Genomic DNA, 24,430 nt, shown 5'->3' with positions numbered 1-24,430 from the left:
ACTTCATTGTCGCTCTGTGTCTTCATGTTATCAGATCTCAGAAATGACTTGAGCACGCTGCTGCCATAATCATGGACAGGACAAACGACAAACTTAGAGAGAGAGAGAGAGAGAGAGAGAGAGAGAGAGAGAGAGAGAGAGAGAGAGAGAGAGAGAGAGAGAGAAGAGAGAGAGAGAGAGAGAGAGAGAGAGAGAGAGAGAGAGAGAGAGAGAGAGAGAGAGAGAGAGAGAGAGAGAGAGAGAGAGAGAGAGAGAGAGAGAGAGAGAATGATCAGAATCATCCTGTCATTTAAAAAAAGATATAAATCTAAAACCTGAAAGCTGTTTAAAAGGGTAGATTTGCCTTTCCATCACAGGTTCTGAATGCCAAAGACTCAATCTGCTGACGGGGGGAAGAGGGAGAGAGAGAGAGAGGAGGGTGAGAAAGAGGAGGGAGGTGGAAGAGCGGTAGAAAAAGCAAATGTCGAAGGAGAGAAGACGACTGAGCTCCTCACTGGCTTCAGATCAGCTGATAAGGTAAGAGCTCTGCTGCTCTCTGATCTGCAATTATTATTCATTAGTTTTAGATTTTCCTCACCACTCTTTCTTTCCTTTTTCTCTTTGGGGTTTGAATCTCTCACTTTCAAATCATTTCTTTGCAACAGAATGGCAGTGAGTGAACTGGTGTGATCGTTTATTGGCGACACTGAAGGGGCAGATTTCTCCCAGCACAGTGTGGTGTCCATGTGCAGCTCCGCCACATCATTTTAATATTGCACTCAATCTGTTTGATAGATATTTGATGTTGTAACAGATTTTGATGGATTACAGCTGAGAATCATATACAGGAAATAACTAATGGGCTGTCTGTTCTGTTTGATAATTAATCATTACATATTCATCTGAGTTTGCACTGAGAGACTGGAGACTGGGAAAAGTCACAATTTTTCTAATATTTTGACATGTTTTAACTGTCTTCCTACTTCCTGTCGTATCTGACTTATCCATACACTGTTTTTCAGTGATTACACAAATACTGATGAAGTGACATTAACTGTAAAACATAGAACCAACAGACTCTATAATGAGAAAATGTTTGAGAACGGTCTTATCTCCTAACAAGGTCTGCAATGACACAAAACGACCTGCACATTAAACACCTTCCAAATCCAAGCCACATCATTGGAGGACAGTTGGAGCGCAATATGGAAACTTAGGCCAAGTAGGACAAATTTGAGATTAGTTGCACCTTTGGGAATAAAAATCCTGTGTGACACGGGGACAGCAGTGTGGCAGAGCTGTGGATAAAAAGTCCTGAACAGGGTCAATAATCTCATAATAAATTTTAACCCAATACTTTGGTCATACAGGCCAAACATTTCTCTCCATCAGATTCTCTTAGCACTAAATTTGAAATACATTAACCCCCCCCATACAACCATCCATCCATTCATTTACATTATACCTAATGGGTGGATGTTTCTTTCCAAAATCCAAGTCAAACTCCCTTTGAAAGGGAAAAGGAAATTAAATATTTTAGTGTTAGCTTTGGAATTTAACTTGGGACATTGAAACATTTTCCCACTTTTTCATAAAAATTATGAAAATCTCAGAATTGAACAACCTGAGCAGCAGGTTCATTGTCCTTTAAACCAGCGTAGGTTTTAAACCTGTGGTTGGTAACGAGTTTCCATTTATTTCTGCATGTTCTGAGGTTTTCAAGACAGAAGTTTTCTAGATCAAGACACTGTCCTCGTCCCACTTTGTCAGAGAGGAACATGTACAACAGATAAATGCCCAGAATGTGAAATCATTTAGGTAAACACCTGATAAGTGGAACAATAAAAAACACAAAGTTTCAGCATTTCTACAGCTGTTCATCGGTTTGCAAATGACAGCTATCCGCTGCTTCTGTCCAGTGAAATGGACAGAGGGACAATGGATCCATTCTCAGTGTGGTGTTCTGTCACCCATCTCTGTCCAGCACAATCCCAACACGCCCTCACCCACCCACACACCCGCTCACTCCCACACAGCTCTCTGCATCTAACATTGTAAAAGCATGATACTGTGTGTGTGTGTGTGTGTAAGAAAAAAACAGTTGTTGGACGATGTATTTATAAGGTACTTCAGTGGGTTTTTAAAGGTCCTGCACACGGCCTTTGAAGGATTATCTTTAAGAGTTGGCTCATTTCTAACTTGTTAAGGAAATCGAGAGCGTGGACAAAGGTTAGAAGAAACCAAACTGACTGACACGTTAAAGTCACCTTGTATTACAAACCGTGTCGTGCTGTTTTAACGGAAATGCCTGGGCGAGACAGGAAACGCAATTAATGTTCAAATGAGGACAGCAGACTTTCCTCAAAGATGTTTGTTCGTGCAAAAACAGATAAACATAACGTGTACTGAGCGTTTCAGCAAACAACTGATGACCTTTCTCCAGACGCGACAGTCGGCATGATAGAAGACAAAAATATTCTACCTGAGCAGATATCGAGCAGGTGGAAATACATCAGTTAATGCTGTGAAAGGCCATGAATTCATTCAGGGACAGGCCTGGTAATTGATCAGTAAATTGATGTTTGAGGGGTTTCTGAGTCGTGTGATGAGTTTTGACCCATCGTTCCTGGCTGCTGCCTTATTTCCATCACAGAAGCCACAGCTCACAATCTCAGTGTGGCTGGTCGAACTTGCTAAAAGCCACAAGAGCTACAACTGTGAGACAAAGGTCGAACAAGAGACAGAGACAAACGAGTGAGGGCAGAGAAAAGGGGATTGTTGTGATTAAAAGACAATTATCTGTGCACATCGACTTCCCAGTGTTGTGCGGTGTCAGGCTCGAGCTGAGCTGTTCTGTCCCAGAAGGCCTCGGGGAGACAATGGCTACTGTGTCCAGGAGGAGAGGAGGGGGGTGTGTTAACAAGTCTTGGGGTTTCATAGCACCGTGTAACTGTGTGAACACTCCTAATGCCACATTAAGGCTTAATAATGTGTTGTGTTTTTATCAATGTTAGTAGTAGGAAGGATGAGTCGGCAGGTTGATAGCTTAGCTGGCAGATACCTGCATATTTACAAGCATACTTCCCAGTTTGACGTCACTGCAGCCGCCTTAAAACGGTCAAACAACCATGTGGTGAAGTTGCAATTAGAGCTTTTAAAACAGGTTTTAAATGAACCCCATCAGTAGAAAAATCACAATATCACCAGGTCCCCAGATTACCTTTAGATTACTGTGGCTTGTTGAATATGTGTTGAACATGTGGAGGGCTGAAGAGTCGTCAAGTGCAACTGTTAAGAAAAAAACTTCCCAGCTAAATTGATGTGTTTAAAAGCAGCTCCAGAGTGACATGAGTTCACTGTGTAGTTCACTGAGAGGGCATCAAGGAGGAGTCTGTAGTGTCTTCCATCACACAGACAGCGGAGATTGTTTTCATACACAACCCTGGCTTTACAGTGAGATGTAGTCAAGCCCAGCGATATTAAAACTAAAGTCAAATGAATCATTAAAGTAAAACAATTATTTTAGTTAGGTAAAGTACATTTGTACTCATTATGATTCTTGGACTAATCAGAACAAAGACAATTAAAACCAGATGACAAAGTTGGCTCGTGACGTTCATCTGTGAACTAACAGATGTCTGCATTGCCAGAAATGACAGCAACTAAATCTTAATAACAGGGATTTTCAATAATGACATCGTCACTTCTGTTACATTAGCACTAATGCTGCATTAATGTCACAACAGTAGTTTTTCAAATCACGACTCTGCAGCTTGTAAATACCTTTTACATCAACATCGAAGTCATAATTACATCTGGGAAACTTTTCTGAATAATATAATCAATAATGTAAATATGGACGCTACACGTCGGCTAAACATCAAGTCAATCAGTGTCATTAAACCTAAATTGAATGGATATTTTTGTGCTTATTGTCATTGCAAGGTTTTAATCATCCCACAGCTTTGCAACCATGCGAACGACTTGAGGTGTCTTTCCCATCTGTCACCGTCCACCTCATGTTACATGAAGCAGGTGATGCTCATTTTGTGGCTGGTGCTTTTCAGTCTGTTACGTAACTTAAATCTGGAATATCTAATCTTTTTTTCAGTATCGCAGTGTGACGTTAAACTGCAGATTTGTGCTGAAGCAACAAGTGTGACTTTGTGTAATGAGCTGTATTAGAGTTTAGCTGTGTTTCAGCCCATTAAACCTTGATTATGAATACTGCATTTCTTTCATTCAGAGCAAAGCACAGTGTCACTTCCATCCAGTCTTCCACCTGTTGCCACCTGAGACTTGTGAAAATCATTGAGTAATTCATCCAGTTTTTATTTTCTATTTTGTGTGTGTGTGTGTGTGTGTGTGTGTTAAGCTTCTATAATGGCTTTGTAAGACAGTCCATACGCAGTCAGCTGCTGCTTTATTAGGCACACCTGCTTCTAGCTCTGCCATAACTTCTATCTTAACACAGTTTATGTTGACATTATCAGATATTGTGTAAATTTAATGATATATTTATTACTGTCACTTAGTTAGTTACATTAGTTTATTTATATGCTGTATAAGAGGGAGAGAATATTACCTCTCAATATAATGGAGTCCAGCACAAAACATCAGTAACTATGACCTCAATGCTAAAAATGCTAAAACATAATTGAATTAACACCTCTGAACATTAGGCGTCATAAAAATAGACTTTATGGCAGAACCGTTATATTAGATTGCATTTCATTTTACAGCTTCACCGAATAAAGTGGCCACTGAGTGTATTTCAAATAAATTAACACTTTAACTGCATTACCACATGGAGGTTATGGAGACTTTGACAGCAATAAAAGTCGACATGATTTCTTAAATGACTTTCAAGTTCCTGCAGGTTGGTTTTTGTTCAGCGGTGCAATGACTGGAAACCAATGGACCAATGTGGAAGCTGATGGAAAACATTTACAAAATATTGGTCACTACGTCATGCTCTGAGCTGAAGATCTGTGGTCGCTGGTGTCAAACATGCACAAACATTGTTCTGCTTTTTAGTTTTTTCCAGCCTCTGATGTGATGCTTCCGCTGTTCAGTCTCAGAACTGTGAAAAATGTGACTAAAAGTCTAACAGGAGCTTTTAGCCCCCACACTGCTTTAATTCATCTGCTCATCCACATCACCCCCTCCCAAACTCACTCCCTGCCTTCTGGTACACTGACCTCAAAAACAAACAAAACAAAAAAAAAAAAAAAAATGTGGATGTGCACTCCATCAATCCAAAATGATCAAATATGCTCAGTTCCATCCAGCGTAAACCGAGGCCTCGGAGCTCAAAGCCTCACCCTTATTTGTTGGAGCGACGGGGAACAGTGTGGCCCTTTGTGGCCCCATGTGTATTTATGAATGGCTTACCCTCAGGGCCAAGCCTCAGAACAATGCTGCTATACTGAAGGACTGATTTTCATACGGGAGGGGTGATGGTGATGGTGATGATGGTGGCGGCAGTGGGGAAGGGGGGGAAGGGGGGAGGGGGGGGCAGTTTATTCCCCACCGTTGGGGCTTGGTACAGAGAGTGGCGAGAGGTCTTGCGGGCAACAGGCTGCTGTGACGCTTTGCATGCGAGTGTCAGAGGGAAGGCTGCTGGCACTGCTCATACAGGAGGTGGTGAACGCTTGGAGATCACCTACACAGGTGAGGGGCAGCAGCTTTTCTCTGATTTTTCTTTTTCTTTTTCTCATGACACTGGGAGCTTGTTTGGAGTTGGAGATTTTTAAGCAAGAGGATGGAGATAAGGGAGGACAGAAGGAGGAACTAATGTAACAGTAATGATAACCAATAACCTCTAATGATGTTCTGTGAATTCCCTTTGCAAGTGAGCGGCAACAGTGGGGTGTTTATGATGCATTTGAATTTATTAATATCCCTGAGGGTCCATTGTTATTGATGCAACCAGATGTATTTATCTAGATTCCTTGTTACTTGAGTTATTTTTGTTCTTTAAGTTCAAACACGTACAGTCAGGGTGAGTGTGAGTGTTCATGGATGAGGTGATGAGTGAGCGAGTGAAAAGATTGGGAGTTGGATGAGTCACAAGTTAGACCTAGTTAGGTAATGAATATGTGTGTGTGTGTGTGTGTGTGTGTGTGTGTGTGTGTGTGTGCGCAGCGTGATGAATATGTGCACGAGTGAACATGTTTTGGATGATGTGCGAGCCTGCACACATGAGTGAGTGAGTGAGTGAGTGTGTGTGTGTGTGTGTGTATTCGGTGGTTGGCGGGGGCTGCTAAAAGCCCAGCCAATTATTACTGGACAGATTTCACTGCCTGTGCCATTAGCACTGAGCCGTGTCTGTAATTGCCAGAGTGTATTACCACATCCAAACAGATATCTGATGCCAGGTAGAAAAGCCTCCGATTACACAGCCAACCATAACGGTTTTACAAGTAATTTAACTGCGTTATTCAATTGAGTGAAAGATATAGTTTCTTTAATGATGCTTTCACTAAAGCCACAGAGTTTCCCTTCATCTAAAGGCAGAAGTTTTACTGAGTAAAAAGAGTAAACAAATGTTTATTGCAGCGTCTCAAAATGGGGAAAAAAAAAAAATTGTTTCCTAAAAGTCAGTGTGGTGGTGGAGCAGTGAGCAGCGCTGTAGTTGTGATTCTTAATTACGGCCGAATTGGTGAATTCGGAACAAGATCACATTGCCAAAAAGGCATAATCCCCCCGAGGGTAAGATAAATCATATCAGAGGTGTCACAGTTGATTTTCAGATTTTGATCTTTAATTATAGTTTTCCCTTTCGGCTGATTAATGTGTTCAGTAATAATCGATAGACCTGTGTAACAAGTTTCTCCATCTAATCAGACTTTTAGCGTGAGATTCAAGGCATTTTTTTTTTTTAGGTTTTAATTATAATGCATTGTCATTTTTGTCATGTAACAGTAGATAAATCCCAACTAGTAACCCTTCTAAACCTCACCGAAATCAGATCAGTGGTGATGGAGGAACAAAGGCTGGAAGATTTCTACTCCCTTTCCCAGTTTAGGGAGCGTAGGGATGTGACCACGCTTTATTTTTCTGTGTGGCTGAACAGGTGACGGCTCTGTTTGTCGCCCCCTTTTGTTCAGAGCGGAAGGAAGAGCACTCTAATGATAGAGGAGGCCTGTGGCTCGCCATCTGCCCACTGGGCTGGGGATTGCCAGAGTCACCGGGTTTGCCAGGTAGAAAAGATGGAAATAAGCTATTGGTGCTCCTGCTCTCTTCTTGTGTTGGTGATCTGCCAAGTGAATCTCACTCTACAGTCATGCTCACTTGATGTGGTCTAGGTAAAAGACTCCTTTTACACTCGTTTTTTTAAAAATGAGATCTATATCTTTAGGTTTTGTCTGGAGGTTTGAAGTTCAAACCGAACGGGAAAAAGTGGCAGCTAAATGCTGAGTGTGGAAGATGAAAAATGGAAAAATATATTGTTCATCGGTACAAAATGATGCAGGAAGTGACACCCACTGATATAAAAATAACACCTCCAGCAAATCATAGTTACCTTGAAAGACTTCAGATAATAAGATAAACATGTCACAACAGCAACTGGAGAATAAAAAAACAGATGAATAGTGAGGATCAATAGTATCCTAAAATACTCCATACATCATGGGCAAGAAAAAACACTGCACTTTAGATACAAGAGTATTAACTGTAAGAGGCGAGCAGATAAGTCCAGTCTGAATCTGTCGTTAATGCCAGAACTCTGCAGCACCTCGGACAGACTGTGTGACTGGATATTGGCATTCCTGCATGTTTATGTTTTTCATATTGTGTGTGTGTGTGTGTGTGTGTGTGTGTGTGTGTGTGTGTGTGTGTGTGTGTGTAGTGCACTGCACTGGACTGGACTCATCGCAGCTCAGCGCACCATGTGTGGGAGGGGGAGCAGTCATGTTTTAAGACCATCTGCTCCTCTGAGTATTTTAGTGGGGGCCTTAGCTTGTGGTGGACCAACGCGCGTCACAGGCAAACAGCAAAGCGCAAGCTGTGAGTGGGCCTGTTCCGGACAAATTCCTCTAGTTTCACCCTGGCACAATGGGCAGTGTTCTGCATACAAGGTTCCCATTCTTTTTTGCCCCCCTAGTCCAAGAGCCAAGCTGCAGCTCTTGTGCATGAGCGGCAGATGATATTCACAATGAAAATGTTCTTCTTGGCACAGTTGACTGTTTGTGTGAGCAATTTCAATAATGCAAAATGACTCATAAAAGGTGTCGTGGCCTAATTTAGCAGAAATGATTGTTCAGACAGCATCTGTATCCCTGAAGCGTGATGTGCAATCACTGATCATGTTGAGGTTTGATTACCTCATATAATAGAAGTGGAAGTTCTGCACAAGTTGTGCAGAAAAGAAAGAACAGGGATAAAGATCAATATGCACTGATGTACATTTAAATTACATGTCTTCAGGTCTAAACATTTTTTTATTGTCATTTCTTTTGTTTCCTCATTTCTTACTTTGAAAGCTTTTTTTTTAATGAGTTCTCTGTAAAGTTCCTATTTCCTTTCATCTTTGTGAAAAAAGGCCACAGAAACAAACATGATGCAGTGTTCCTTATCTAAACGGTTCTGCTCTTGCACATTTAATGCACTCACACTGGATGTACAATGACCACAGTCCCAGCAGGACAATAGAGCAGGTTGAGCTTATGAGCGGCACAGAGGAGAATCAGAGGAAGGCCACATAGCTGCACACCCACACTGAGAAGCTTGCTGGCATGCCTTACGCTGCATTTGTGTAGGGGCTGGGGGAGGGGGGGTGGGGGTTGGTTATGGCATGCTGCGTATTCATTTGTACTCAGCTCCAGACCATCAATGCTGCATTCTCCTCTTCAGCTCGTCTCCAGACTGTTTACAGAGGGATTCCCTTGAGGTTATCCACGGCTCGGTCGATGCCATCACTTGGCCGGTGGCCTAACGGCTTTTGGATACAGTGACTCACACTACATGTAACAATGAGGATGGAGGAAAAAAAAAAAAGTTCCACTCTGGTAGACAAGTTGCCCTTGTTACTGTTATATGTAAACTAGGTGGACCGCTGTGTGGCTCCATGCTCCTCGCCTACAAACATTCCTCGGCAGGGAAAATAGTGGATCTGCATATGTCTGGAAAGATCAATCATCATGCCCCTTTTCTCCATTTCTGATATTCAAGTTTATCTGTGTGTGGCTTCAGGTTCAAAGCTTTTCAAACAAATGAACCTTTCTAAGATCAAACTCTGTATTTATTTACATAACCATATTCATCTCGCAAGTTCTACGTTCCTCCTACTCTCCGTATGTTGCTGTAACGCAGCCTTACTCAAAAATGATACTGAGTCATCATTCGCTCGCCCTGTAGCTTCTGCCCTTGTGTCTTGGGCACCATTAGCATGAGGAAGGTCAGCTAATGTCAACATGTTTTGCTTTGACCTCAGAGGGAAGTATGATCCAGGCCCAGGGTTCAAGGCATCGAGACACATGGGACGGCTCAGGGAAATGGTGGAACAGAGGAAAGGAATGCTGAGTGGGCCAAAGAACAGCTCCAGAAATGCCTGAACGCATATTCAGAGCTGCCCACGACACATGTAAACCAGAGCTCACACAGACTCCCTCTCTTCCCCTTCTCCTTGTCTCCTTCTAGCATCTCTCTTTATCTCCCTTTTCTGTCCGTTTCCCACAGAATCTGAGAGCTGGGATTCAGAGCAGGACGACAGACTCAGGGAGAACAAAAACATCAAGAAGAAGAAGAAGAAGAAGACGACGAAGTCAGGACTGAGAGGGACCAGGAGCCTGGTGCTGAGGCTGGTATGAGGCAAGTGTTTTGTGTGTGTGTGTGTGTCGCGTGTGTGTGTAAGTGTGCGCACGTATGCTCTGTGCTCTGTGCCAGCCGTTTGTCTGCGCCATCAATGAGGCCCGTTGTGGTTGGGGGTTGGTGGTGGTGTCAGTGGCCCTGCCTGGCCGCTCGGCCCTATTCTCTCCTGCTGTCGCTGATGCACGGCCTCTCTGCCTGGGCACACTCGCCCCGGCTCTTGGCCTTTTGTTGCAGTGCAGATGGTGGAGCTTGACACAACACTGGAGAAAAGTTAAGACTGTCACAGACTACAGTGTGGCATTATGGGCCAAGACGTTTCAAAGTGTGACCCCTTTTTCAATCTGAGATGTTTTTATAATAAACATGTATGAGATGACAAGGTGAAAGGATTAGTGGGAGCGATGAACCTACAGAGAATTTTCATCCAACTCTGCAGCTCCCTTTGCTTTTGTGGAGCTTTGCAGCCAGTTTCAGCCCGGTGTTTATCTGTCTGTCTCTCAGCTTTACTGTCTCGGCTCACTCTCGTTGCTTTCTAAGCGTGATTTTGGGATGCAGGGGGCAGCTCTTCTCACAGCCTGCGCAGCACCTAATGGCAAAGACACGGTTAGCAACTGGATCAACTAAAGAGCCAGATATTTCCTTCAGAATTTGGTATAGACCAAAAACAAGGCTAAAAGAGAAACAAATATTGGACTTATATTCACCAGCTGGGCAGAAATATGACTCCAGATAAATGATAATGTCGTTTCCTCGCACCTGGATAAGTAAATAAGCTAACTGTTTGCTAACAAGTTCACCAGAAGATGATGATTTTGTGCTCACAGCTTTGGCCAGGACATTCACTTGTTGCAGGTGTAAAGATTAGTGGTGAATGGGAAAAGGAGAAGGCAGCTATTGGACAAGTAAACTTCCTTTTTGTGTTCAGATAGCTACGAATCTGAGACTATCTTGCTGCTGAACTGCATGATGAGCAGCGAGACAAATCAATGGCCTCTTACACTGTCAAAGCAACAGAATTTTTCCCTTCCCTCCATCAGAGAGGCTAAAAGTGGTCATGGATTCTCTGGGGGATGTTGGGATATGTTAATCACAGAGCTCAAAAGCACAATCCACTCTTAGGCCTGCCATCTGCACACACCGGCTGCTACAGCATGAGGCTAAATCCTCTGCTCCTCCTTCTGCAGTTATTAACTCTACATCCACTCCAAAGTAACAGTCGTTATGATATTAATGTACATTTTTATTTCTATATCACATGTAGATTTCCTTGAGAACAAATGAAATGCCAATTAGTGAATGAATATAACGGATAAATGACATCACCTTATACTCATAAGTGTAAATAGATGAATTATTATTGTCACCTGCATCAGACTGCAGGGTGGGAATATGACCTGATGCTAACTAGCGAACGTAGCTTTCACAAGAAATTCAAGGAATATCAAATGTATAAAACACAAGCTCTGTTATCAGCTTGCAGGAGCATAAAACACAAACGCTGCTGCAAGGAAATATCAGGGGAAATCTCTCAAACACTTTAACTAGTGTGAATAAAAAACTTTTAATATTATTAGGTTACCAGTCAGTATAATTTAGCGATTAAATGGACCAATTAAAGATGTTTTAGAGATAATCTCAGCTGACTTGAAAGGTTGATGCATCTCCTATTGAAACTATGTTGCAGTGGGACAAAAAGCAGGAGCTCATCAGTCTGGAGCCCACAGGGGTCGGTCTGCCAAAATCAAAAGTTTTCTCATTATTATTTATTGTAATTCCAATACAGAAATTAGTATTTTGGCATTTTCGTGAAATATGAATATATTATAACATGCAGTATGCTGATTTTTTTTATCTTGATTTAGTTGTGACTTTATGAGCAGTTCACTTGATGTAATTTTCTGTGGAGCGTGTTTGATTTTTGCTCAGTTGATAACAGTTTGATATTGTATCATGTAACACTGTGCGGCTGTAGTTCATGTGATTGTTTTAATCACACTTCAGCTGATAAGATGAATATGTTCAATATGTTAAGGCGATGACTGTAGCTGACAAAGGAGGCTCTTTATTTTAACACGATATGTTGATGATGTATGATGAATTTAAATTGCCCTTTTATTTCTTTGTACATTTTCTTTTTAGTTTGATGGAAACTTAACATTTCAGTATTTCTTAATTTGGATTTAAGACCCAGTAACAGAGAAGTCAACGTTAAAATGGATCCAAACTGAAAGTTGATATTCCAGACTATAAAGGGAGTCAGTTAGAAGAGAAATAAACAACCACGACACAAATAGTGGTTAAATTTTCTTTGTGGTGAAGATCTGTAGGATTTCTGCAACAATAATTGGATGCTGCCGTGATTTTAAATGGATCATGCAGTTGCGTTCGCTCACGTATGTTGTCATCTATGAATATTGTTATCCGTCCCTTCTCATACCTACTGATTCATTATTAGTACAGATAGTATCAGTAATCTAATGATGACATGATGTGTGGTGACTGGAGTTTGGCATCGTGTCAGAGCTCAGCCAACAGTGAGAGTCATTCATTGGTTGGACGATTACGTGTGGCAGCCATAATGCGTGACTCCACTGAGGGGGAGTAAACAGGTGCTGACTGACGCTGACGCTGTTTGTGTGTTTGTGTGACTTACTACAGCTCTGAGTGATGTCAGTGACTGATGATGCTGATGTCACTATTTATTTATTTATTTATTTTATTTTACAGAGAAGAAGGCTGTCGAGCTGTCAGGGTGTGAGTCAACACCCTCTAGTGGAGCCGCTGACAAGCTGTCCTGCTGAGCTTCTGCCTGTTTTTACCATCAGCATTTCAAGGTGAAACCACAGTCACACTTACAAAGTCACAAGACAGTTAACTCTTTTTAAAAGTTCACTTTTTAAAATCTTTTCACACAACAACCCAACATGTGGCCCAAACCATGAATAATTGTTTTTGTTGCTTTGACACAAAATGTATTTAGAGTAAAGTCACTTTTGATTTTAATCAGCCTTAGCAACAAGCAAAGATGCATATCTCCTGCTTAAGTAGAAATTACAATTTCAATATTAAAATCCCCCCCATCATATGATCTCTTCCATCCTTTCTCTTCTGGGCGCCGCTTTTTTGTTTGGTCTTGCTAAACATTATGCTGCTTGCCAACAGGTTGAAAAAAAAAAAAGCTAGACATCTACTCATGCAAGTTATTACAAATGACAGGGACAGAGCTCAATAGACAAATTAGGATTTCCCAAAAAGCTTTACTTTGTAACTTTTTGGGAATAAAGTAACCAACTTAATTAAGTGTTGAGTAGAAATATTGTTTTTTTTGTATAGGACATGCTGTTTTGGAAAATTTCAATATGGGCAATAAAAATATAAAAGACTATGACTCAAAACTGTAAGTGTGTTGGGGCCTTTACAGCTACTGGGCCCCCGGTGCGGTGCTCTTGTTGCATCATTGATAGTTAAGCAATTGGTATGAATTGAGTCACAGAAACATTTTGAATATGTAGTAATATGTGTGATTCTTAGCTGTAGATGGTGTGTCTGAGTCATGCAGCAGCACCAATGCTGTAAAGTAGACTCTTCCTACCTTGATGATGCCTGTACTGTAAGTGACAGTGTCATCTGTTCCAGCGGTCTATGGTCCAGCGTTGAGCAGAGACCATGTGGTGTTTGGAGCTGCTCTTAACACTGCTGTTGATCGTCAACGGTAATAAAATTACTGTACCTCTTTCTTGTATGACGGCAGACATATTTTCCCTTCACACCTGGCACGTGTCACTATGTCGTAATCGTTATTCACTCAACACTTGTCTCTGATCTCCAATCAGACGCCAGCTGCCAGTGGAACGTTTGGGTCCCTCGGGACATCTCGGCCATGACAAACTCGTGCGTGGTCATCCCGTGCACCTTCATGTATCCGTCCGGCATCAGGCCGTACCGGGGCATTCACGGTATCTGGTACTTCGGCCAACCCTACCCTCAACTCTTTCCTCCCGTAGTCTTCAAATCACGCACGGACGTCGTGCACGAGAGCTACAAGGGCCGCACCAAGTTGCTGGGTGACCTGCACCAGAGGAACTGCACTCTGCTCATCAACAACATCGGCACAGAGCACTCAGGGAGATACTACTTTCGTGCTGACCTCGGCGGAGCCAACATGTACACATTCCCCGACTTCGCTGAGCTCAAAGTTCTCGGTAGGATAAAAGATCGGAAGTGGAATATTGATTAACATGCAGCTAATGAAACAGAAATATAGTTTATAGCTGATAGTAAAATGACAATTCAATGTAAATATTAATAATAAATCATTTTTTAAAAGTTTTTTTCTTTCATTAATTAAACACAAACACTGAAATGATGTTTTACACCAAGTATAAGCAACAATTTATTCGTCTTTCAACTTTAACATCTTATATAATTAATGACCAGATTTGTTTGTTAAAGTTGTGTGATGAAATTTGACGGTTCAGTTTAAAAGATTTAACTTTCATAAAGGAATTAAACTAAAGAATCATTGTGTAAACAAAGTACATTTCCATTCATATTACTATGAGGCACTACCATGTGGCAAGTTTGTATTTTAAAGGAGATATTTCTGGGATCTTTCTGTTTAATCTGGAGAGGTTTTTGAAATCATATTGATTTGAACAATATTGTTATTCTAGCTCAACTTTGAGCTGCATCTCTGCATGAAAATAAAATGCTGCTTTACATATGCAGTTCCTGTAGTTATTATTAATCACATAAATCCAGTAATGTCTTTCTCTTCCTGTTCACCAGATCAACCTAACATTGATGTCCCAGAGGAGATTGTCAGTGATGAGAGTCTTGAGTTGACATGTTACGCTCCTGACAACTGCCCCGACTTGACTCCAGAGATCCAGTGGATGTACACCGACTACCTGCCCGACCCGGAGTTCTCTTCTGACTACCTAGAAGAGAGCAACACGGCGGTCCTCTCCAACACCCTCACCTTCACACCCAGACCCATGCACAATGGACAGCTCCTGGGCTGCAGGGTCTACTACCCCAACACCACACTGGTCTACGAGAGGCTCATCTCTCTGGACATCAAGTGTAAGTTAAAAAGCATCAAGATTACTGTATGTGTAAGTGTATTAATGATGCTTTCCCACCTCTTGTCTATAGTCTCAAAAAGACTGTGGTGTCTGACATGACATTGGAGGGCTCCAAGAACAGCAATAACGAATTGTTATCAAGCTAATTTCTTTCTTGAGTGGCTTCAGGCAATTAGACTGTCAGTTGGCCAAACTCAAACAGATCTGCCCCCATTTAAGCTCCAAAAAAGCTACAGGTGTTTCCAAAATTAAGTTTTAAAAACCGTGCAGCCAACACTACAGCTAGCTCGTCCGTCTATTGAGGCCAGGTGGAGCTGAGTCCCAGACATCCAGATGCAAATTTAAACATCTAAATGTTAACATCAGCATGCTAATACGCTCACAATAACAATGCAGGTACACTTGCAAGGCATAATGTCTACAGCGTTCACCGTCTTCATTCGGCATGTCAGAATGCTAATATTTTTATTTATTTTATTTATTTAATTTTTTATTTAATTTTTTAGCATAATAAGTCTGTGCTGAAGTGGCAGACCAACCAACTGAGAGACAGACTGACATTGCTATCCAGAGAACCATGCTGCTAGCACGCTGTAGCTAAAAGTCTAATTGGGTAAAATACAAGCAGACTCTTCATGTTTCCCTTCTGTTTGGCCATTGGCCTTTGTGCTAATCTGCTCAGGTTAAATAGCAGATTTTAAACTTTAGGTAGGTGAACCATGTGGGAAATGTAGCCGTATTATTCCAAGGGGCTGTGATTCCAGTTTGCATCAAGTATAGAAAAATGTGAACACACCGAATACATAGTTGACCCCACAAAGCCAAAACAAAAATATGATGCTGTTCTGCTTTTATGGACTATATTGTATGTTGACAAATCTGTTTCAGCAGGAAAGATCTAGTCATTTTTAAGTGGCAGTTATTCAGCGGTGTGGTGCTTGGAAATGAAATTGTCTATTTTCGTCGTCCTGCCAGATGCTCCGCGCTCGGTGTGGGTGAACGTGTCGTCAGAGGTGATGGAGGGCAGCTCTGTGATGCTGCACTGCGAGGTGGACAGTAACCCTCCCCCGAGGATCTCCTGGATGTTTGGAGACCAGGAGCTGCTGTGGGACACGGCGTCCAACATCTCGCTCTCCCTGGATGATGTGACACCTGCACAGGAGGGACTCTACACCTGCATCGGTGACAACGGTTACGGCATGATGAACACCTCACTCTACCTGGCTGTCAAGTGTAAGTCTCTTGAGACAGAAGCTGTGTCTCTACTCCATCTCATATACTGTGTACAATTAGCATGCAGGAGGGAATCGGGACACAGCAGGTTAGGTGATGTTTTAAAATGAGTTTGGATTGTACAATTAGCTTGAGTTCTCCCACCACAAACAATAAAGGAATAGTCCAGTGAATATCTTCCTGAAGCCTATATATTGCCACAATCCACATTATTTACTTTTTGCCGCTGTGAGTTTCTTTTTGGATTTCATTTTGCATTAGTAGAGACCTACAGAAAATGATCATCTGTATCTGCAGCTCCCCTCGGCTTTACAGAGCGTTATAGTGCATTTCAGCAACTTTATTGTTCTGATTCTGTCTCACCATTCTCATAGCGTCATTTTCTGGCCGCAAGAGGCAGCTGTTGTCATCGAAGAAGCTCTGATAAACCCACTGTACAATACATGCTCAGCATGAAGCAGCAGACAGACACAGTTAGTGAGCAGTTGGTGAACATAATGGAGCATTTAGCTGCTAAAGAGCTGGATATTTCCCTTGGGAGTCTGTGGGGAGTTAAAAGAGAGTGAATAATGGATTTGCATTTGCCAGGTGGCCGGATGCACAACTTCAACTGAATGACAATGTTGCTCTGTGACTGCTGGATGTGTAAATAAGCAGCTGTTCACTGACAAGTTCGACCTGTCCACTTATAGGTATAATATGTAACTTTTCCACATTAAAATGTCTAAAAATGACTCGTCCTCTGTTCTATATTTTTTGAGTTGTGTACTTACAGTATCCCAATGTTTCCAGCACTTTTTAGAGAAATCTGTGATTTTAATCAAGGTAAATGTATGTTTCATTTGGATGCCTGTCAGTGTCATCATATACACTTTGTGCATGTGTCAGCATTGTGGTTGCCTGCGAGAGGCGGTCAAAACTGACTTCTTATCCAGTTTAAGCCACATTTTTCCTTTCTTACTTTTTAACTATATATTTTATCTATGTTGAAAAGGTGAAAATATGTCAGTGTTGTTGCACAGCTGGTTTCTGCTGCCCCCAAGTGGCCAAAAAAAAAATGAAATGAAAGATTGCATTGTGTATTTTTTAATGATGTGAATGATGAAGCAACTTTTCCCAAATCTGAATAAGAAAAAAAAAAACAAAAAATAAATACATTTCTCCACTTTTTGTTGCAGACCCTCCACGCGAGCCCCTGGTAAACGACTCTATGACGGTGCTAGAGGGCACCTCACTGGCCCTGCACTGCAGCACTCAGGGCAGCCCGGCCCCCACCCTCACCTGGCTTAAAGACGGGGAGCTGGTGGGCACCATCACCGCTGACGAGCTGTCGGTGCTGGAGATCATGGACATCACACCGCAGGGAGACGGACAGTACCGCTGCCTGGCTGAGAATGAGCACGGCCGAGCCAGCAGCTCCCTCAACATCACTGTTGAGTGTGAGTGCTTCACTGTTTTGTATTTCACTCAACAGCTGTGCAAAGACAAAAGAATGAAGAATCACAGCATGAAGTGTTATGATCGTTTGAAGTACAGTTTTCTACTTATTATAATATTGAACTTGCAGAATCTCACAAAACACCTTAGTTCCACTGAGTAAAGAAGATTTTTTTTATTTATTTTTTTTTATTAATTCTTTAGAAAAATCATTTTTCATCTTCACTGTGCTGCGTCCGTTCAACAGATGCCCCAGTCCTTCTGGAGGAGTCAAAGTGCACGGTGGTGAGGGAGGGTGTCCAGTGTGTCTGCATGGCCACAGGAAACCCTGAGCCCACCATCGAGTTCTACCTGCCCGACCTGAACATCACCATCAATGAAACAGACGGCCGGTACAACTTCTACACACACACAGACGGTCACACCTCCACAGGCATGATCAAGCTGCGGGAGAAAGGAGAGAGGGTCGATAACGGCGGCCCCGCCGTCAACGTCCACTGCAGCATCTACAATATGTACGGAAGAGAGAGCATACTTCTGGAGCTACAGCAGGAGAGTGAGTAGAAAACAACGGGGTCAATAAACTGATTCGTTTGATAAAATAATATCAGAATTTCCTCCTCTGATGATATTCTACATTTTTCTTACTGTTGGAGACCAACAGTGACTTGATCCTGTTCACTACTAATGTCTGTCGCAAAAGCTACGTACACATCACACTGTCGTACTGGGTGACATTGCAATGAACATGGGCACCGTAGTTTATTTTGAGTCGATCTTATTTACACTCTTCAGCTGCTGTGAATTAAATGTGTATTGATCCACAGCAGAAAGTAGTCCCAAATTAAATGCACAGTTTCCTCCTGTTTGAATAATGTCTGCTAAAGACTGCAGTGCCCAACCATTTCAGGAAGTTAAATGTTATGTACTTAATTAAAGATTTACATCTTACACAGGAGTTTACATAGGATGGACTTTTGGCCCCTATTTGTGTGTTTGGTCTGAACGCATTGTTGGTTTTGGTCTTTTAATGAGATTCATGGGATCGTGTCAGTGAGAAAAATGTAAATTAGCATTAGCTTCATCTTTTAAAGTCTTTCCTTTTCAGAAAAATACATGATGGAAGTTAAAAACTTCCACAAACTGATGCAACCATGCTGTAATTAACTGAACAATGCCTTATTTTTTGGTTCAAGATGGGGGTTTTGCTGTAAAAAAGTCTACAGTCCCTATGCAAATTCTTTCTTTATATATGGTCTTATTACACTGTGTAGTTACATGACAAAATGTTGTCAAAGTGTGCAGTTTTTCTATGTGCAGTTAAAAATGTTAATCCATAATTAAGTGGTATGACCTCATTTTTCACTTTGATCACCTTTATTTTCAGAAAAGTACATGATGGCAGTTATAGTTGGCACCATTGGAGGAGTGGCGGTCATAGCCTTCATCATTGCAGCAGTGAGATACGTTGGCCACAACAACAAGAAGTGAGTATCAGTGTCCAACTAATGGAGAGGCCAATGCGAGGCAGAAGTAGTAATTTTCCTCACTAAGCATTTTCTGAAATCCAAGGAAACACTTAAGCCTAGTCATCCATTCTAAAACACATTGATGCACATTGTATATGAGTGAATGTGGGACTGATGTGGATGTGAGAATCTTTTCTCCAGAGCAATTTCAGCTTATTTGCAACGACAAGTCCCTGTTGAAATCCTTGGAGATCCACATTGGCTGCCTTGTGGAGTGGGTTAGCAAGCTGGACTAACCTTATATTTTGCAGGCACGATTCCCTGCTCTGACACTGCTTCTGTATCCTTGACCTGCTATGCTAAATACAACCCAGGTAGCCCTCTTAACCAAGGTGCTTTATTTTAGCCTCAAGGCATATTTGGACCCCCAAATTTTGCAAGCTTTCTCTGGCAAATCACCCCTGAAGTGGGTGTGAGCTCAGCGACTAAACCCATGAAATAACCACGTCACTCACAGCCACAGTTGGCCTCCAGCATAACCTTGCAGAGCTTGTTGTTTTAAAATGGATGCCCAGGCTTGGCGTGTCGCCCTGCGTTAGTGGCAGTCGAGACCGAGTCTGATTATGTGACTCCGTCCCCCAGAGAGAATGGCAACCCTAGGCAGGACGTGGTCCTGGAGAACCCAGCTTTGTACTACAGCGCAGTCAAGAAGGACAAACAAAATCTGAGGAAGAAAGTGGTGAGACATGCCGGTGTCAATGATTATGATTATAATGGAAGATGGGTTGGATGACCATTCTCAAGTTGTTTGGGGTTGTATTTTTGTGTAATGAAACAAGTCTTAAATTATGAGACCCCATTTTGACCTCTGAACATGAGGAAATAGAAGGACTCTCTCCCACAAGCAGTCTATTAGCTCCAACATGACCTTTCCAAACACTGTTTTCTCTTGCTTTCATTGCTTCTCTGCATTTTTTCTGTCTGTTTTTTCTCTCCCCTAACTCTTGCACAGCTTAAGACAGAGCTGTTGGGCTCAAAGTTTAACTCCATTCTAGAGGAGACTACGGTAAGGTTCCTAAACAAATCCCCATAAAAAGCACAAGCCTCAGTGACAGATGCATCTCCTCGCATATCAGCTTCTGTGTTCTGTACACTGCCATTTGTTTCCAGAACTGCCTTCTGCATGGCTGCCTCATTGCTAACACAAACTGCCCAACTAACAGGAAACATCTCAGTCTCCTTGTCAGTATGTCGACCAGTAACCGCTAACATCTTTTCTTTATGGTGTCTGTCATCTGTGGTGTCGCTGGCACCTCGCCAGTGATTTGTGCCGCTCATCGGTCCTTCTGTCTGCAGGGAGAAGACGGGGATTATCAACCTGTGGGCTCTATGGCAGGACTGGAGAGGCAAGAGCTGAATTACGCTGCTCTGGAGTTTATTGGGGCCAGGCCCAGGGAGGGGGCCTCAGGGAGGGGGGATGACGGCAGCAACTACACGGAAATCAAAGCCAAATGAATCGCGATCCTTCCCTGATCCCTCGGCTATGCGAGACGCAGTGGCAGCCCCGTATCACACACATCCTCTGCCCCATAAACTGTATAATAACCCCCCATCACCTACTGGATTTCACTCTGCATATGATGACTCCTTGTTTCTCATTTCTTCAGATTTGTCACATATAACATATCATTCGATGCCAGTACTCCCCCCGCCCCCTCATGCTGCCCCTCCTCCACGGGATGCCCCTTCATTCGCCACCGTTTGGAAAAGCTGGTACTGTTTGGGTCAGAGCACGACCCACTGGACAATATATAAGAAATTATTTAAATTTCTAGCCTCAGTTGTAATACATGGGCTCTAAAACATGCAGTGTTAACAAGCGACCATGATTTTGTTGCTTTCTCCATATGCTCTCTCATTGTGATTGTTGATGTTAATGTCAAATGACAGACATCTGAGTGCTTGCATCATCACACTATTTGCTCTTGTAACTGTCACTGTGTCTGCTGCCAGTCGAAGCGTCGGGGCAAGGAGTAACCGTGCTTTTTGTTCTCTTATCTTTGTGCGAGTCTGCTGCCTGAGAGCGACCCCTCTCCTCTCTTTCCTTTGGTTAATTACATCCCAAGAGAAGATAACCGGCTGAGGAGGGAGATGGAAACGCATCTCAGAATCTTGTTTCCAAATAATTGCATTTAATGTGTGCTGTGACGCAGTAGCCTCTCATAATAAATGGAAAAAAAAAAAATGTCACCATCACTTTTGAAAATAATTGAAGAGGTTTTGTAAATTTAAGTGATACACTGTATGATTCTGAAAAATGTCACAGTTTCTTTCCAGTATCCAACTGTAGAATGTGTTGAGTTTTTTTCTTTTTTCTTTATTTTTTTTCCTGCACTGTGGCCAACGCAAAATGTCTGTCTCATGTTCTTCTTCCCCTAAGGCATGGGGCCTAGCTCTGTGATTGATCTGGAAAAAACAGACCCAAAGCACATCATTCTTGCGCCTGAGCGGCCAAAGTGTTATCTCTTTTAGACAATGTGTGTGTGTATACGTGTGTGTGTGTGTGTATACGTGTGTGTGTGTGTGTTCATATTGTGCTGAAAGATCACAGGACATTGATCTCTGGGGTCTTTGGAGAAGTTCGAGCATCACTTCACTTGAGAAGCTGATGCTTTTTTTCTTTTTTCTCGCAGGGTTGTATCAGATGTTTGAATGACAAAAAGTGACGCTGACTTGCCAGCTGGTTGTGCTATTCAAAGATTTTTGATCAACCCATGATGTAATATCAAAGCTCACTAATAGTCTAACTTGATAATGATGGTGTCAATAATATATTAATAAGATGTATATTGATAGGGGAAGGGATGTCAGTACACACAGTAAATACCCCGCATGAGTCTTTGGCCAGCAGGCACACGTTTGAGTATTGAACTATGAAGAAAAGCCAGTGTGCAGCACGTCATTCAACCACTCTGACTGAATGCTGTCTTGATATAAGCTTAGAAAACAGCACCCAGCCTCTAACTAGTGTTCACTACAGTCAAAGTCAAATCAGAGGCAGTGTTTATAAGCAGGGACTTACCTTATTATTCACTGTGATTGCAGTCGATTTGAAGTGTAATATCTGCTGTGTTCACTATGAACCATTAAAGGGGAACCACAGCAATTTATTACTGCACATCTACTAAATTGGGTGACAGACTTTTAAAATAATGGTCAAGATTGAAGCAAGTCCCCAGTATGGGGTTAAGCTCCAATATCGCTGGATCCTACATTACTCGTAATGCAGCTAATAGCATCTTTTCATTAAACACCTCCCTGCAAGGTAAACGCCCACGTTTTTCAAACTCCATGCGCCTAGTTTTGAACTCTGCTGTCTGTTATAAATTTGTAGTCTCCAAGCTCAGGTATAGATAACGCAGGATTTCTTTTCCTAGACGTTATAAAGTTATCCCAGAGCCACAGAGGACATTACACGACTGTTTTCACAGTTTACTCCACTCCTCTTCTTCCACTTTGGATCACATCTTTCAGGGCATTTGTCTCTTTTTTTTTCTCAAAAGTGCTTAAAAATAGCTGATAGACACACTGCAGCCTTAACTGACTCACATGATCTCTCATTTTAAATAAGACAACTGGTAGTGATTTATTGTAATTTTTAATGGATCTGTTTTCACTTCTATTCAGTTACATATGTTGTGGAAAAGCTGATGTCTACTGTTTGTTGTATGATGGATTATTTTAACATTGTAAGTCATGATAAATAATTTTTTTGTCTAAATGAATCGTGAAAAAACAACGACCCAGTCAGTTTTGATTTCTAAAATACTAGTAAGTAACAGCTGTAGTTTGACTTTCCAACATCATTTACTTCATTGTGTTGGAAATCAAATATGCAACTTGTCCACTGATTCTCCCCTTTGCAACACACATTGTTACACTGCATGTACTGATGTCGATAGAAGGCTCAAGTGGGAAGTAAAATCTAGTGGGAGGTGTGCAATCATCTCCTCATGAAGCCTGAAATTACTTTTGATACACATGCTACGACGAAGGCTTTATAAATTTATTATGAAACAACATCGTACTGCGGCTGCCTCATTTAAAATTATAGATTGAGTTCATCAAGGCAGTGGCATGTCTCTGTGAGCTGTTTCTAATTGGTTTAACAAGCAGTATGATTTTAAGACACAGCAAAGGCGTCAGATTGTTGTAGCTCCGTATGGGCAGAGACTGTTCATAGGCAGCAATGGCAAAATGAAAACAACAAAATTACACCATGAGGTCTCCTTAAGTTTACGCTGTTCATATAAATAAACCATGTTGATGAAGCCTCATGTTGCCTCTGACACAGGGCAAAAAAAAAAAGAAGAAGATAAGGATAGTAGTATACAGGACAGTTTTTCTGACATGACACTACCCATAATCCTTTGTGGTGTGGGGTATGTAAAGTGTGTAAACTGGAAGTGGAAGATCTGCCATCTCTCTTACCAGATGCTCATCAGTTTTACTCTATGTGATAACTGTAATGATTTTAACCTGCAGCTCAGAGAAGGCACCACTCACTGTTTCAGTCACATTAGAGTTAATGTTGGTAACTGGTGACTTGGCTGCATGTTTCCATCTCATGTCTTTATTAACATAATGTCTTCAGAAAGAATCAAGTCATCTTTGAAATATATCAAACATGGAGAGTGCAGACAGTCGACACTGTGATAAATTAGACTGAAAATGTCAGAATTTAATACTAAAGATAAAAAAAAAAGAAAAAACCTGAGCCGGTCAACAAAATGTTTTGGTTCTTAATACAAAAAGCTTGGTACCAGTTTCTTTGAGCGTTGAACACTTGAAGTCAAAACAGGTTAAAAATGCAGTTCTCTGTGCATGTAAACAAAGCCAGTGTCAACCAGCTGTTTTGGATCATATTAAGCTTTTATTAAGACATTGTTCAGTTGACTTGATGTTGGAGGGTTTCAGATACAGTGCGCTGGCTTGCATTCTTAAATTGCCTGTATGCACAAAGTCAGTAATTAGTTCCTGTCTTCAAAATGCCTCATGGGGGGGATTTATTTTTTATTTATTCTTTTTTTTTAAAAAGTAAAAATATGAAATAAGTCTTACCTAACCTTTTGGCAGTGTGTTGTAAAGCAAATCTGTATGTACTATTCTTTGTGGTGATCATAATTATTATTATGGAGCGTTTTTTTCTACATATATGATTGACACAATAATTCAGATCAGGGTTTAGCAATTTCTCTGCAAATTAGCGCTGTTAATGACAGTAGGATTTTCTGCAATGATGTACTGTGCTTGCTCTTTTGTTTTAAACAACTCCTTCACACCTCAAGCAAAATCATCTGTCTTCAGTTCCATGCAAACATAAATAAAGTAAAAACAACACAAAATGGA

General features: G+C 41.6%; 1 protein-coding gene across 6 annotated transcripts; it reads left to right on the top strand.

Moving 5' to 3' along the window:
- The first annotated feature begins 265 nt into the window (after positions 1-265).
- mag (myelin associated glycoprotein) lies at positions 266-24,430 on the top strand. Of its 6 annotated transcripts, XM_056381517.1 has the most exons (14): positions 5,523-5,652; positions 9,419-9,568; positions 9,664-9,788; positions 12,523-12,629; positions 13,432-13,507; positions 13,629-13,997; positions 14,584-14,880; positions 15,858-16,115; positions 17,294-17,554; positions 17,800-18,108; positions 18,940-19,039; positions 19,664-19,760; positions 20,034-20,087; positions 20,378-24,430. In XM_056381517.1, exons 5-14 carry the CDS (start codon positions 13,462-13,464, stop codon positions 20,534-20,536), a joined length of 1,950 nt encoding a protein of 649 aa, XP_056237492.1. In that variant the 5' UTR covers positions 5,523-5,652; positions 9,419-9,568; positions 9,664-9,788; positions 12,523-12,629; positions 13,432-13,461; the 3' UTR covers positions 20,537-24,430. The 6 variants fall into 6 exon arrangements, with proteins under 6 accessions (XP_056237491.1, XP_056237490.1, XP_056237494.1 ...); XM_056381516.1 differs by lacking the exons at positions 5,523-5,652; positions 9,419-9,568 and adding an exon at positions 266-516; XM_056381515.1 differs by lacking the exon at positions 9,419-9,568 and having other exon boundaries at positions 5,518-5,652.

Source organism: Seriola aureovittata, chromosome 7 (genome assembly GCF_021018895.1).
Source record: "Seriola aureovittata isolate HTS-2021-v1 ecotype China chromosome 7, ASM2101889v1, whole genome shotgun sequence".
NCBI lineage: Eukaryota > Metazoa > Chordata > Actinopteri > Carangiformes > Carangidae > Seriola > Seriola aureovittata.
The sequence above is the reverse complement of the archived record's forward strand: the minus strand, read 5'-3'. Positions and strand labels throughout refer to the sequence as shown.

Coding starts and splice junctions, on each gene's coding strand:
- mag (XM_056381516.1), top strand. CDS start 13,462: ATGTGGTGTTTGGAGCTGCTCTTAACACTGCTGTTGATCGTCAACG. Junction 13,508..13,628: donor ACTGCTGTTGATCGTCAACG/GTAATAAAATTA, acceptor ATCTCCAATCAG/ACGCCAGCTGCCAGTGGAAC. Junction 19,040..19,663: donor GTTGGCCACAACAACAAGAA/GTGAGTATCAGT, acceptor TCCGTCCCCCAG/AGAGAATGGCAACCCTAGGC.